Below are 15,720 nucleotides of genomic sequence, written 5' to 3' on the forward strand. Positions count from 1 at the left end.
TTTGTCTGCTCTATTCTCACAGCATATAAACATTACTTGTCAAAGGAAGATCTGGAAAACCCCCAAGATTTAGCTTTTTTTTTAAAAGTACAATGTAGCTACTAAAATTGTCTGTAGCTATTTCTTAGACCATTATAATTTCTGAGCTCTCTACAAGTCTCAGCTGTGGAACTCTGTCCTCTGGGCATGATGTAGCCCTTGCCATCTTGAATTCAGGGCAACAGAGCACTCACTCGTGTTTCCTTGTGGAAGTGTGGAAGGTGTTCAAGGGTGTGTACCGGACTCTGCCCCTCCCTGAGGGGAAGCTGTTGCTATGGGGAGGGACTATTCTCCGTAAAGTGTCCATTGCTCTGTAAGCAGCCCTTCATCCATACTCCTGTATGTAATCCCAATTACTTTTTTAGGTTTATTTTATTTAATATGTATGAATGTTTTGCTTGCATGTATGAATATGCACCACATGTGTGACTTGTTCGGAAGAGGGTGTCAGATCCCCTGGAAATGGAGTTATAGATATTTGTGGGCCCACACGTGAGTGCTGGGAACTGAACCATGTCTTCTGTAAAAACAAGTGCTTCTGCCTGGTAGTAGTGGCGCACATCTTTAATCCCAGTACTCAGAAGGCAGAGACAGACAAATCTCCGAGTTCGAGGCCAGCCTGGTCTACAGAGTGAGTTCCAGAATGGCCAGGGCTACACAGAGAAGCTATGTCTTGAAAAACAGCAGCAACAACAAAACAACACTAACAAGAAGAAAGATCAAGTTCTTTAACTTCTGTTTCATCCTTCCAGCCCCAGGAAGCCCAGTTGAATCCACTGGTTCAACAAGCTCAACTTGGGTGGATTCTTTTCTTGGGTCTATCACTATATATTGTCTTGTCTGGAGTTATAGAGGCTTCTTCACTTTGGCATAGGGAAAGTTAACACACCAACTTCACTTAATTGTTTCTCTTTGGGAAAAAGTTATAATTCCTTCCATTAAAGAAAAAATCAGATAGTAATATTTTCCCTTATCTTTGAAGTATTTTTCTTAAATCAGCTAAGTAATTTGGAGAAAGAAAATTTAAGAACATCTGCTCTAGAGGAGTCTTAGACGGGGTTTTGCTTTCCCAGCACATAGCAGCTTTCCATAATGTTTTACACAGAGTTTGTGCTCAAGAAGGCTGCTTGTATTGAATATATTGAGTATGACACCATATACGGTCATTACAATTACCATACAAACAGCTTAACCTTGAGCAAAACATCAGAGGTTGCTTAAATATAAGAAAAGGGTCACTCATCTATCAGATATCAGTAACTCCCCTGCCAGCCACGCTGCTGTGAATGAATTCATTCTTATGCGCTGGGTGTCCACTCTCCTAGGCCCTGAGCTGGGCCTGAGGAACACAGAGATGGGCAAGACGAGATCTCTCCTCTGCCATCTGCCACAGCCTATGGAGACAGCTGACCTGGGAACACAGCAACAAAATCAGGGGCCTGCCTTTGCCCAGGCCCACATTCTCACCCTCCACGTTCTGCTCTTCACGGCTGGCAAGCCAGAAGAAACAGGTGAAGATGCTCTCAACACAACAACGTGCAACAGAGACATCCATGTGCCCCATAGAAAGAACCTGAAAGATTTCAACTTTTGTATCTAAACAGAAATCTTGGACCACTCTTCCAGAGCATTCAGCAGTGAAGCCCTGATCCTGGGGAAAGCAGAGGAAAAAAAATCCCAACAAAGAGGGCAGGGGCAGAGAAGAGCAGGAAAGAGATTGCCGGATTCTGCTTAGTGGAGAAATAAACAGGTTATCAACTCCAGAGCCGGCCTGCGGTGGGCCTGTCCACCCTCTTCTATTGTCGGGAGCTGGGATGACTGCATCCATGAGGCAGGGGTGTTCTCTCCTGATGAAGAGAACAGAGGTTCTATGATTCCGGCTGCAGGGCAGGTGAAGCGGAGCAAGAGACAGAATCTTTTTTTTTTTTTTTTTTTTTTTTTTTTATTTTCGAGACAGGGTTTCTCCGTAGCTTTTTTGGTTCCTGTCCTGGAACTAGCTCTTGTAGACCAGGCTGGTCTTGAACTCACAGAGATCCGCCTGCCTCCCGAGTGCTGGGATTAAAGGCGTGCACCACCACTGCCCGGCTTAAGAGACAGAATCTTCAGGGATCTGTGAGTTGTTCAGCGAGGGTCAGGCACGGGCCGTGTCCAAAGACGCTGACCCCGTGACAGCGCTTTCTTATGAGATGATCGGTTACCACAACTGATTCTGCCTGGGACACACTTGGGGCTGGAAAGCACAACTCATTGTGGAGCATCTGAGTCGCCTCTGGGTGGTGAGGAGAAAAAGAACGGGTGGGCGGAGTCGCTTTCCTCGGGGGCACTGGCCCCAGGGGAGAGGCATTTGTAATACTGGTCTTCCCCATCCAGGACTTTGACTTGTCTGCAACAGAGAAAAGAGGCTTTTCAATGGGAAAATCAAACAGATGCCAGGGTCATCCCTGGCGTCCCTAAAGTTGCAGGGGTGGGGGCAGGGAGGGGCGAAGGGTGGGAAGGCGGGAGGGGGGGTGTTAAAGGGGCGGGGGACAGAGTGGGGGGAGGGCAGGGCTAACCCTGGCCAACTCTTAATGTGCCCTACATTTGGGGCAGTATCTTGGGTCTGATCATGAAGCTTTTCCTCTTTCTGGGCCTTGGTAAGCAGTACGTAAAAGCTGTGATCATATCATAACTTGATTTTCCTAGGGTCAAGTGGTCTGTCTCCACCTGGTGTCCTCTGGAGACAGTTCTTCCCCGACCTCCCTCAGTTGGGAGCAGTACCAATTACGGCCTCCCTTTCTGGTCTCCATTGTGAGACTGGCAAACAAATGGACTAGGTACTCTTCCTCATCATTCCCGGCAAGGGTTAAGCCTGAGGAAGGCTGAACCGTGGCGGGAGTGCCTGTCTGCATTTGGGAAAAAGGCGCTCTTGCTCGTGGAAGGAGAGTTTTGTACAAGTCAGAGCCAGTCTTTAATGCTGATGTTTCCTTGGGAAGATCAGGAGAAATAACATTTGTCCTAGGTGACAATCTCAACCTTTCTGTTGGATTCAAGTTTTGTGTACTTGATACTGTGAGAAAGAATTGCTAGTGCCATCAGCGGCGGCAATATCCGAGTGGAGTAGTATTTTTAGAAGACTCTCTGGAAAGTTTTGCCTTTCCTGCGCTATCACAAAGGACCCCTTCTGTTTACAGTTGCTGGAAACTAAGAAGACAGATATTTACCCAAGTTTTCTTGGCTTCCTCTGGTTCCCTTGATATTCTAGAGTTCCCTGTGGATAGGGCCAAGAACACACAGTCAAAGGAAAGCACCAAGTCGTTAATTTTTAATTCAAAGTGATTTTGTGTTGAATGCAAGCAGATGCTGATAATATCAGAAGTCACAGCATAATTTTTTTGATCAAAGGGCTCAAGTGAGCCTGATGAAGCATGCATCTTGCTCGTCTTTGATAAACCACATCAATTATTCACCGTGAAGGCAGACATCCTGACATGAAAGCAACAGATAAAGAGCCCAGCACATGCTCGCGAGGCGAGCAGAAGAGCGTGGGGGTGGGGCTGGAGGGGGCTGGAACAGGTATTAATAACGGAATTATTAACTGGAAACAAAGCCGGTAAAACGGCTTTACGGCCACTTTGAACTCACATTTAACTGGTTATAGTACATGGTGTCCTCGGGGCTACTCAGCATTTTGGGCTGCTGACACCGTCTGCGAGGTGCGCGCTGCTTCTGGGAGAGACCATCTTCCGAACCTGCAGACAAGGAAACCTCATCGCAAGCCTTGCTGGGTGTAAGGAGACCGAACTGGGGAACCGCTCTTCGTGTAAATGTACTTGGTAGAAGCCCTGTCCGATTTTAACGAAGCGTTGCTACTTCTAGGAGCTATGTCATCACACGTACACACACACACACACTCACACACACACACACACACACACTCACACACACACACACACACACACTCACACACACACACACACTCACACACACACACACACTCACACACACACACACTCACACACACACTCACACACACACACACTCACACACACACACACACTCACACACACACACACTCACACACACACTCACACACACACTCACACGTACACACACACTCACACACACACACTCACACACACACTCACACACACACACACTCACACACACACACACATTCACACACACACACACTCACACACACACACACTCACACACACACTCACACACACACACTCACACACTCACACACACACACACACTCACACACACACACTCACACACACACACACTCACACACACACACACACTCACACACACACACTCACACACACACACACTCACACACACACACACTCACACACACACACACACACACACACACTCATTAATCTGGCATAATCATAATGCCAGAGTGCTGGCATCTGTAACTTTGCTGCCTATTTCCAACTTGAACCGTCAGGCCAGAGTGACAGAAAACAAATTGGTTTGTCCACACTGCTGAGGTACGAGCTGATTGGTGGTCAGCCTCTGCCCAGGAAAGTACCTGGAGCAGGATAAGTCCATTAGAGACAACAAAGCAATCTGGCATCGCTTGCCCCACACTCTCTAGTGAGAGTTCAAAGACATCTGGAGCGCACATACTCCAGGGGAGAGCAAATCTTTCAGTGGGATGCATTTTAGGGGAACACGGCTTGAGCTAGTGTTTAGTGAAGTGCTTTGAACCCTGCCTCTGATCCATGTGGCCTCTGGAGGTGACAGAAGGGAGGAGGAGAGGGAGGACTGCTCGATTTCACGGGGCAGCCTCTTCTGGTCTGCCTTAATTTCAAACCCTAGACCTAGAGAGCACTGTGGATTAGGAAACCACACTGCAGACAAAGCCATGATTCATTTCCCTTCTAAGCAAATGGGTTTTTGTAGATTCTGCTGTCCCTTTGGTTGGCTATCTGAGTCAAAGTTCAGCAGTTCGGGGTGGAGAGATGGCACAGTGATGAGGAGCACTGGCTGCTCTTCCAGAGGACTTGGGTTCAATTCCCAGCACCCATGGCAGCTCACAATTGTCTGTAACTCCAGTTCCAGGGGATCCAGCACCCTCACACAGACATACATGCGGGCAAAACACCAAGGTACATAAAAAAATAAACAAGAGTGTGTGCTACTCTTCAAGAAACTGAGTTCAGTTCCCACCATCTATGTCAAAGAGCCCACAACCACCTGTAACTCCAGCTCCACGGCAATTGGATACTCTGACTTCGAGCTCTTGTATACACACACACACACACACACACACGCACATACACATGCATGCATGCACAACGCATACACACACGTACACGCACATGCACACGCGCACACACACACACACACACACACACACACACACACACACACCTGCCAAAGGGTATTGTCCTTGAATGTTACAGGATAGCAAAGAAGGTATTTCATGGACAGCGTGCTAAATGATAAGCTAATTATTCACAGACAAGAGTTGGGGGTGATGGAGAGAGGGGTCAATGATTAAGAGCACTGGTTGCTCTTGCAAAAGACCCAGGCTCATTTCCCAGCATCCACATGGTGACACACAACCATCTGTAACTCTAGTTCCAGGGGATCTGACACCCTCATCTGGCCTCTAGTGACCACACACGCATAAGGCACACAGACAGATACCTGTAGACACAACAACCATACACACAAAGTAAAATAAAAATAAACAAAAATTTAAAAAAGAATTGGAGGTTTGTATTTCAAACCATATTTTAGCCTCACTAGAGATTTCCACTTTGAGTAGAAATTATAGAGAAACATTTTCTTTTTTATTTTGTATGCTGTGTTCTAAAATCTAAGAGCTGACTGATACATAAAACATTAAAATATACACATACTTGGGTTGCCATACAATGGTTCTCTGCATATGCCAGGTAATATTTAAGTCAGGCCAAGTATATCTACCTTCTCAAATGTTTAACATTTCCTTATGAGGGGAGACACCCGAACTCCTTTCTTCTGACAATGAAGTGCACAGCAGATTGCCGTGACATGTAGCCAGCCTACACCAGACTTCCATATTCCTGTTTCACCTGTATCCGCCAATCAACTCTCTTCCCTCCCTCCTTCTGTCTCCCGCCCTTTGGTGGTCAGCTTTCTCCTTCTGTGAGATAAATCCCTGCTTATCCTGCAAACAGATGGTAGGCGTGGTCCTTGTCTCGTTTTCCTTCACACACTCATCCTTGGTTCCATCCATTCTGTTATACACTGCAGAGCTTCACTCTTGCTAGAGCTGAGTAGTGTCCTGCTGGGTACATGAGCCACACTCTCTCTAGGCATCAGCTGGTGGTCACGGCTTGTTTGCAGTTCTTGGTGGGTGCGAATAGTGTTTTCAGGAATGTGGGAACACAGGTTACCTCTTTGACACACTGACTTCATTTTCTTTGGGCTTATACCCTGTAGAAGAATTGCTACATCATGCAGTATTTTTTATATTTAAAAATTGTAATTATTGACTGTAGGTGGTGGCACACGCCTTTAATCCCAGTACTCAGGAGGCAGAGGCATACAGATCTTTGTAGTTTGATGCCAGCCAGTTTCAGGACAGCCAGAGCTGTGACACTGAGAAGCCATGTCTCAAAACACCAATTTTTAATTTAATTTAATTTTAAAGTTTTTAATTATTATTTTATCCATAGGGGTGTTTTGCCTCATGTCTGTGCATCATATGTATGCTGTGTGCCCACTGAGGCCAGGAGAGGGCATTAGATTTCTGTAACTGGAGTTACAGGTGGCTGTGAGCTGCCATGTGGGTGCTAGGAACTGAACCCAGGTCCTCTGAAGAACAAGTGCTCTTAACCCCTGAGCTCTATCTCCAGTTCTTGTCTGTAGATTCTTTTTGTAAATACCCATTTAGGTTCACTATGATTTTTTTTACATATATTTGTTTGTTTATATGCACACATATGCTTGTGATTTGGCACGCGTGTGGAGGTCAGAGAAGAACAGTTCTCTTTCCCACCATGTAGGTTCTGGGGGTCAGTCTGGGGTTGTCAGACTTGGTGGTAGGTGTCTGTGCTGGTCAGTTGTATGTCAACTTGACACAAGCTGGAGTCGTTAGAGAAAACGATTTGCCTGTAAGCAAGCCTGGAGTGCCTGTTCTTGATTAATGACTGACGTGGGAGGACACAGCCCAGTGTGAGCAGAGTCACTCTCGGGCTGGCAGTCCTAGGTGCTATAAGAAAGAAGGCTTGCTGGGTGTGGTGGCACACCCCTTCAGTTCCAGAACTTGGTGGGAGTCGGGGTGGAGGCAGAGGCAGGCAGATCTCTGAGTTAGAAGCCAGCATGGTCTACAAAGCAAGTCCCAGGACATCCAGGGCTACGCAGAGAAACCCTGTCTCGAAAAACCAACACCAAAAATAAACAAATACTTAAATAAATAAATAAATAAATATTAAAAGACAAAAAGAAAAGCAGTCTGGGCAAGCCATGAGAAGCGAGCCAGTAAGCATGACTCCTCCGTGTCTTGTGTATCTGCTCCCGGCCGCAAGTGCCTGCCCGCTTGAGTTCCCGCCTGCCCAGATTTCCGTTATTGATGAAGCGAGGATGTGAGCTGTGAGCTGAAATAAGGCCTTTGCTCCCCAGGTTGCTTTTGGTCCTGGTGTTTACCTCAACAATAGAAATTCTAACCAAATCTTTACCTGGTGAGACATCTAACTGGTGTAGTATTCAGGCACCTGTGCTGGCCTGCCCTTAGGGTCCTGACAGGATGCGTCCTCAGCTGGAGCTACTAAGGGCACCTCCTGTTCTCATTCTCCGTTCCCTTCTAAAAGGTGGGCCTGCCCACCTCCCATCTCTTTCTCTTTCTTCCCTCTTTCTCTTCTGCCACTCTTGTCTCCAGGGACCAGCACTCCCACCCCCTGCTTTCTGTCTCTGCCCATTCTCTCTCCTAATAATCCTCCTATGGTTAAGAGTACATGCTGATTTTTTCTAGCGGGCTCACAACCACCTATAATGCTGTCTCTATGGGATTTCATACTGACCTCCATGGGCACCCACATTCATGTGTGCATAGTTATATGCGTACATAGACATAATTTTAAAAATCTTTATATTTTAAACTTATTTCTTTATTTTGTGTGTGTGAGGTAATTTAAAAAAATCTTTTTATTTTTGCTAGTCAGCTTTTGAGCTCCTTATACTTTAGATATTAACCCCTTGCTAAATATGCAGTTTGAAAATATTTTCTTCCATTCTATAGGTTCTGTCTCTTTATCCTATTGATTATTTCCTTTGTTGAATAAAAGCTTTTTATCTTGGTGTAAACTCATTTGATTACGTTTACTTTTGTTGCTGTGTTTTTGAGTGTCTTAGAAAACATTTTCCCTATATGCAAGGTACTTTGTTAGATACAATGGACTGATAAAGGAGATTCCTGAGGCTTGCTGGCAACTGTAATTGGTGAACTCCAGGCCAATGAGAGATCTTGTCTCAAAGGAAAAAAAAAGAAAAGAAAGAAAGAGGTGGACATGTGGACAGATCCTGAGAAATTAACACCAAGGCCGTTCTGCGGTCTCTACACACATGCCCTGCCCCCCTCAACTAGGCACAGGTTATAACCCATGTTCTACAACTGAGCTGTATCTGGGTGACAACTGCAGACTTAGCTTTCCTCTTCCCAGAATTCTCCTGTTCTCATTGCCCCACCTCTACTTCCTGCCTGGCTACTGGCCAATCAGCCTTTTATTAAAATAATACAAGTGACAAGATAAAAGATCGTTGTCCCACAGCAAGTGGTATGTGGACAGAGAAGATCAACCATGAGGGAGGGCGGCATGGGGGCATGCATCCAATCTTTCTCAGTCTGGGGAACAGGCTGGGTTCTTGGTCTCTGAGGGATAGGCAGGCTAAGAAACAGAAGTCCTGGGACAAAAGGAGTGGACACCTGGGGAGTCACTGGTCCTGTTCCCTCCCACGAACCCTAGCAGGCATGGTGGGTTTCTGAGCAGAGAGCTCTGATCTTATTGCCATTTTATGGATGAAGCATTCCCAGCATCGCTTGCCAAGGAAAACATCCTCTTGAAGCAAACAGCGCGTTCGCTGTTCTAGATCTACAGATGGCAAAGCCTTTGTGGGATTATGGGATCTACCCCTGGGGTGTTTAAATAAGACCAGAGTTATACAATTTTTGTGCAAAGCTCTGTCAACTCCATGTAGAAGTGTGTGTGTGTGTGTGGGGGGGGGTACGTCACTCTTTGACTGATGTTCTCGGGCATTTGGAGGTGGCAGTAACTCAGCTCCAATCAGGCAGATCACTGCACAGTTCTTGTCAATCCTTCCAGGAAGTTTGCTTCTCCTTACCACTTCACTTTTTGTGTAATAAATCTTGTTTTAACTCAAATATCTTAATTATTTTCTTTACTTCATCTTATTTGAGGAAGAATAAATGAACCTAAAGATATAAACATGGTATAAAGAAATTGAGAGGTCACACGGTTAGTTAAAAGGCATATTTTTGCAACTGTGAACTCAGGGTTTCCAGTCTCACTGAGGCTAGTTCCTGCAAACTACACCAGCTGTCCAGTTTTTAAAACACCAATGCCAGAATCGAGGCTTGGACATTAATATGAGAACGTAGAACCTCTTTAGAGTCTTTTAGTGTGCAGCCAGGACTGAGGAAGATGGTTCCTGGCCACGGAGCCTTTCCTATCCAGTAAGAACCACACAGTGGAAAGTTGGTAACAATATGTAGACCCTCACCAGGGCTATCAGTGAAATAATCTTCCCAAGGAGGTAGGAAATCCCTGATGTACTCCAAAGGGGAAGCTGTTTCAGGGATGCTCAGAGCCTTCACAGGGAGGAGGAAGGGAGACATCTACCTTGGAAGTTCAGACTTTCAAATTGAAGTCCTGAAGTTCCCTGTAAGCTAACTCTTCGGTTTGGCCCTTTGCTTTTACGTTGGAGGGATTCAAGGCATTTGGGCAGAGGTTCCTCCATCCTGGTGTTCTAGTTTGATTTCCATTGCTGTGATAAAATAAACCTGGCAAAAGGCAGCTTTGGGGATAGGGAGTTTATTTTAGGTCATGATTCCAGTTACAGTCAGTCACAGCAGGGGGAACAGAGGGAGAGACTGAAGTGGCTGGCCACATTCACAGTGAAGAGCAGAGAAGGGACGCATGCATGGTGTGCTCAGCTGGCTCCCCACACTCTTATCCAGTCCAGGGTGCAAGCCATGAAGCGGTGCAGGCCACAGTCAGGGTGGGTCTTTCTCCCTCTTCCTGCTTTGCCCACAAGAGAACCTGATCTAGACGATTCTTCAGGCAGACTCTATTCTTAGGTGATTCTAGACTGCACAAGGTCGACAATTTAAGCTTCCCAACACACCTGCTCCACTGTCAGAATGGAGACAAAATTCTTGCCTTAAAGCCTCGAGATCACACTGGGAATGGAAGAGTATGCCTTTAATCCTAGCACCTGGAAAGCAAAGGCAGGTGGATGTGGATGAGTTCAAGGCCAGCCTGGTCTACATAGTGAATTTCAGGATGGCCAGGGCTACATAGTGTAGCATGAATAATAAAAACCCGGAGACAGAAATTGGGGTTCAACCTAAAAACCAGAAAAGCAAAGCAGCCAAGCCACTAAAGAATATAGTGATATTTTATTTATGTTTTAATAAATAAAACTTGCTTAAAAATCAGAAGGACAAAGCCAAGCCACTAGAGGTCAGGCAGTGGTGGCACACACCTTTAATCAGGATTTGGGAGACAGAGGCAGATGGATCTCTGTGAGTTCAAGGCCACCCTGGGCTACACAAGATCAAAGCTGAAACAAATCCATGTGGTGGTAGCTCACACATTTAATCCCAGCACTAGAGAAAATATAAAATGGGAGGAGAGAGAGGCTCGGACTGCTTTGTCTGCTTAATCTGCTTAGGCTGTGGTTGCCCAGCCTTGTTAGAGGTAAGACTTCTCTAGTGGCTTGGCTGCTTTGCTTTCCTGGTTTTCAGGTTGACCCCCAATTTCTGTCTCTGGGTTTTTATTTTCATGCTACAACATAGTGAGACCCTGACTCAAACAACAACAACAACAAACAAAACAAACTTCCAAGGTCTAGGTTGTTGTTTCCACTATTGGGTGACTATGTGATAGTATGTACGTATTTTTTTAAACTGGGACTTTCTGAAAAGTTTTCACCTGACCAAGTCTAAATTTAGAAAGAGAGAGGGAGAGGGAGAGGGAGAGGGAGAGGGAGAGGGAGAGAGAGGGAGAGAGAGAGAGAGAGAGAGAGAGAGAGAGAGAGAGAGAGAGAGAGAGAGAGAGAATGAGAATTTTTCTCCTGGGCTATCCATGTAATTCATATCTTGCTTTCTAAGATGAAAGGAAGATACAAATTTTCCCAGTTGCCATGTTATGTCATAAATAATTTCCTTCAAAATCACAAAATTGCTACAAAGAAAACATCCCTGAGTTAAATTAGTGCCTGTGGAAGATGCTAGAGTTGTAAATTGTCTATGTGGAATATTAAATTAGAGAGATGGCAGAAATTTTCATTTTCCCTGAAAACCATTTCATAGCTCAGGGGCTGGAATGTGCAAGAACATATTATGCATACTTGCACACACACACACACACACACACACACACACACACACACTCACACACATTGACTAAATGAATTAGTGGTCGCAATTCTCCTTCTTGTTCAGATCTCTTTCCTCTTCATGGTCTGTTCTCTGGTTCTATCAGCTGGCTTATTGTCAAGGGTTCTAGTAAGAAAATAGTATTCTATATCATGAAATGCTTTAGGAATGCAAAATTTACCAAAAAGGGTGATAAAACCAGTCTTTCAAGGCAAGTTAATTGCCATTTTAAAAAAGTTTTTCAGCAACTAGAGAGATGGCTCAGTGGTTAAGGGCACTGGCTGTCCTTCCAGAGGACCTAGGTTCAGTTCTCAGCATCCACATGGCAGCTCACAACCATTTGTAATTCTGATTCCAGTGCCTCTGACACCCTCCTCTGGCCTGTGTCGGTACTGCATGCACATAGCCCATAGATGTACATGAAAATAAGATACTCCTGCACATAAAATAACAATAACAAATTTGCATTCATTTTTTTAACTAAAAACATTTTAGTCGTCCATCTAATTTGTATTATAGCTTTCCCTTCTGAACAATAGGAGCATAACTATTTTTAACAACAGAATCATAACTATTTTCCTTATCGTTAACCTATTTTGAAAATCACGTATCTCTTTAAGGATGATGTGGGGCGTCCTTCTGTATATGTGTTGCATTTATTGGTTGATGAATAAAGCTTTTGGGGCCAATGGCTTAGCAGAGTGAAACCAGGAGGGAAATCAGAACAGAGATACAGAGAGAGAGAGAGAGTAGGTGGCATCAAGGAGACGCCAAAGCTGCCAAAGGAACCTTACTGCTCGCTGGAACCTTACTGTTCGGCCACAGCCTCGTGGCAATGCACAGATTAATAGAAATGGGTTAGTTTAAGATATAAGAGTTAGCCAGGAATATGCCTGAGTCATTGGCCAAACAGTGTTGTAATTAGTATAGTTTCTGTGTGATTATTAGGGTCTGGGCGCCTGGGAAACAAACGAGCAGTCTCCTACTACAGAGTTATATTGTTTATTAAATTATATTAGCACTATGATCAAAATTTTAGGTGATAAATGCAATTGGTTTGATTCTTTGATCTCCTTCTTTCATTAAGAGCAGTTGCTGGGACAGGTTTCTTCACCACTGTCCAGCAGTAGTCTAAACTTTATTATTTCTAGTGGCTGCATAAGTTCTGCTTTATAGATGAACTATGGCCAATATGTGGAATTTCCTATGGGGGCACAGAAATGATTTCCAGTGTTTCTCTATGAACAACGCTGGGGTTGCAAACACCACCACTTTTGGCTGCACAGCGTGTGGGTGTTTTTTTTTTTTTTTTTTTTTGTTTGCTTGCTTTTGTTTTTCGAGGCAGGGTTTCTCTGGGCAGCTCTGGCTATCCTGGAGCTCACTCTGTAGACCAACCAAACAAACAAACAAAAACATGCACAAAAGCAAGTGGGAAACACATGTAAGACAGTAATGCCGCAACACCTCTGGGGTTCTAAATTGGCTCAGACAATGAGTTGCTACACTACAACCCTGTCAGCTAATTCAAGTTAGACTTCTGTCCACTGAGCTTCAAAGCTGTTGCTCACATACCAAATAACAATGTAGGCTGTCGTCCATTTCCCCTCCCAGAACATCTGTGTCAACTAGTCAGCTTGCCACATCGCCAGCCGTCAGGTCATTCTCCCTCCTGATTCCCGTCTTTAGTGTCACCACACCCATCTCACACAGGTATCGATCCTGATGCCCACCCAATTATCCCCATCGCAGCTATGGGCCCCGGCGTGGCTGCGGTTCCCATAGGAATTCCTGACATAGGGAGAGAGAGCCTACTGGGGATCCACTGGAAAAATGTCTTCTCACCGTCATGGTCAGGGCAGTGTCCTCCGGACCACCCGGCGTGGATGAGCAGACTACAGGGATGAACCTAGTGTAACATCCCAGTCCCACTGAGGCCAAAGTGAGTATAACTGAAGACATTCTATTCGAAATGTTACTGATTTTTTTTTTTTTGTTTCTCTTTTTAAGCCCGCTTTCTTAAAGTAATGCGAAGATTTTACGTCGAGAATTGGGAAAGGAGCAACTGTTGTAAGTTCAGTGTCACTTTCTGTCCCATCCACACACACCTTGGAGATCACCAGGGACCTCTGGCCCACATTTGAGAAACATGAACATTATGTACATGTGTGTTCTTGGAGTGAGACGGGGTGGGAAAACCCAACTACGAATGTCTGACTACAGAGCCCTAGCATGTACTACGGCTTGGTCTTGATGACAAGACCCATCCTGGCAGCCTGACAAGGGGAGGAAAGATCTGGAAGGAGAGGACTCATGACAAGCATGGAGCTCACAGATGCTGCTCAGTACAGCTGCTGCCTGATTCTGGTGGGGTCAACTACGCCTTCGCTGCACATCAGAACCATGGAAGGGCTTTGGAACGATACAGGTATTCCACCCCTTCTTAGGAGCTCCTAACTCAAATGGTCGGGGTTAGGATTTCCAGCACTGTGGTTACTTAAGAGCACTTCTTCCTCCATCCAGGTGGCTTAGTTTACAGCAGGGGCTGGGAAAGCCAGAAATTTGACCCTCGGCTCTTAGCACAGACCGGGTTTTGCGGATTAGCTAGCTGCCATTGGGAAAAGCTGGCATAAGCTCAGAGAAGTTTTAATTGAGCAAAAGGGATTCTGGAAAAGGGAATTGTCCCCCTAGGGTCCTAGGCACTGCCAGGCATTTGTCTGAACAGGCAGCTGCATTAAATGACCGAATTCCAGAGCATACGTAAGGGCTCCTTGATCTCCCAGGACCCTGGCAAAATCATTTCTCTTTTCGCAAGAGAACAGTTCGCTGATCACGGACGTAGTATTTCTGGTTTCCAGACCTATGATGGTGCTCTTCTGAGGTTTGGGGTAACAGATAAATAACAAAGGCCCAAAGCCATTCTGACCCCAGGAGCTCTCCTTAAAGGAAAAAAATAGAATAAAATAAAATAATGAATGCAGAGAAAAACCCGCACGGCTGCTAGAGGGCGGGACCAGTCGGAGGTGTCTAGAAAGCAACCAGATTGGCTACGCTTTACCACTGACGTTCTTGTGTGATATCGATGGGTCTGCCTCATGCCACTCACACCTTTCTGAGTTTAACTTTTAAATGGTTTAGAGCCACCACCACGCGGCTCTAATTCAGCTGTTTAAACCGTTCACATGAAAACACTAAAACCAGCGGTACCCGGCAGGAGTCTGGGGAGGGGTCATTTCTGTGAGCAGGGAGTCGGTGTCCTGGAGGAAAGAGTGAATGAATTTCTCGGAAGAAACAGCATTCTAAGTGCATGAGAGATACCATGGTGCTGGTTTGACTAGACCAGTTATAACCGGATCTTTGGGGCCTCCCACGATGGGAGATGCTGGGGCCCTTGTCTACGGCTCTGGACCCATCCTTCTCTGGCTTCTTCTGCTGGTGGCTTTGCAGATAGAGACAGCCAACTATACATACAGATAGAGACAGCCAACTATACATACAGAGGTCAAGGTCCAACCCTGGCTGCCTGCCGTGGGGCTCTGGGTAAAGTCCTCACCTTCTGCTGCCCTGTTCTTTCTGTACAAGGGGCCCATGGCTCTCCTGAGAAACCTGGACCCACTCTAGGAGATTTAATATATCCTTTTCTTAACTCTCCCTTTCCTTTCCTCCTTTCTCCCTCCCTCTCATCCTCCCTCCTTTCCTTCCTTCCTTCTCTCTCTCTCTCTCTCTCTCTCTCTCTCTCTCTCTCTCTCTCTCTCTCTCCTGCTTAAATCTACATTAGGCCCTTCCTTTTTGAAACAAACAAAAAATAATAAAGTAAAAGCCTTCCTTGCCAGACCTAATGATACAGGCCTGTAGTCCAGCTCCTCTGTATGCTGAGGCAGGAGGATCCCAAATTGAAGGTCTATCTGTACTACAGAATGAGTTCAAACACAGTTTGGGTAACTTAGACCCCATCTCAAAACAAATCAAACACCTAACAAAAGGGATGGGGGTGTGTATGAACGGGAGAGCATCTGCCTAGCATTTTTGAGGTCCAAGGTTGGACCCTTACTACTGCAAAACAAGAAGAGAAAGAGAGGGTG

General features: G+C 45.5%; 1 protein-coding gene across 2 annotated transcripts in view; it reads right to left on the reverse strand.

Annotated features, from left to right (window-relative positions):
* Nucleotides 1-334: 334 nt before the first annotated feature.
* Myo3b (myosin IIIB) overlaps nt 335-15,720 on the reverse strand; it is a 283,449-nt gene continuing 268,063 nt past the window's right edge. For both annotated transcript variants that reach the window (XM_075984938.1, XM_075984937.1), the window contains exons 32-34: nt 3,661-3,767; nt 3,240-3,286; nt 335-2,422 (exon numbers count right to left, since the gene is read on the reverse strand). In XM_075984938.1, coding sequence (XP_075841053.1) covers nt 2,284-2,422; nt 3,240-3,286; nt 3,661-3,767 — 293 coding nt within the window. In that variant the 3' untranslated portion in view covers nt 335-2,283. The remainder of the gene's footprint in view (nt 2,423-3,239; nt 3,287-3,660; nt 3,768-15,720) is intronic.

This window comes from Microtus pennsylvanicus, chromosome 9 (genome assembly GCF_037038515.1).
Source record: "Microtus pennsylvanicus isolate mMicPen1 chromosome 9, mMicPen1.hap1, whole genome shotgun sequence".
Taxonomy (NCBI): Eukaryota; Metazoa; Chordata; class Mammalia; order Rodentia; family Cricetidae; genus Microtus; species Microtus pennsylvanicus.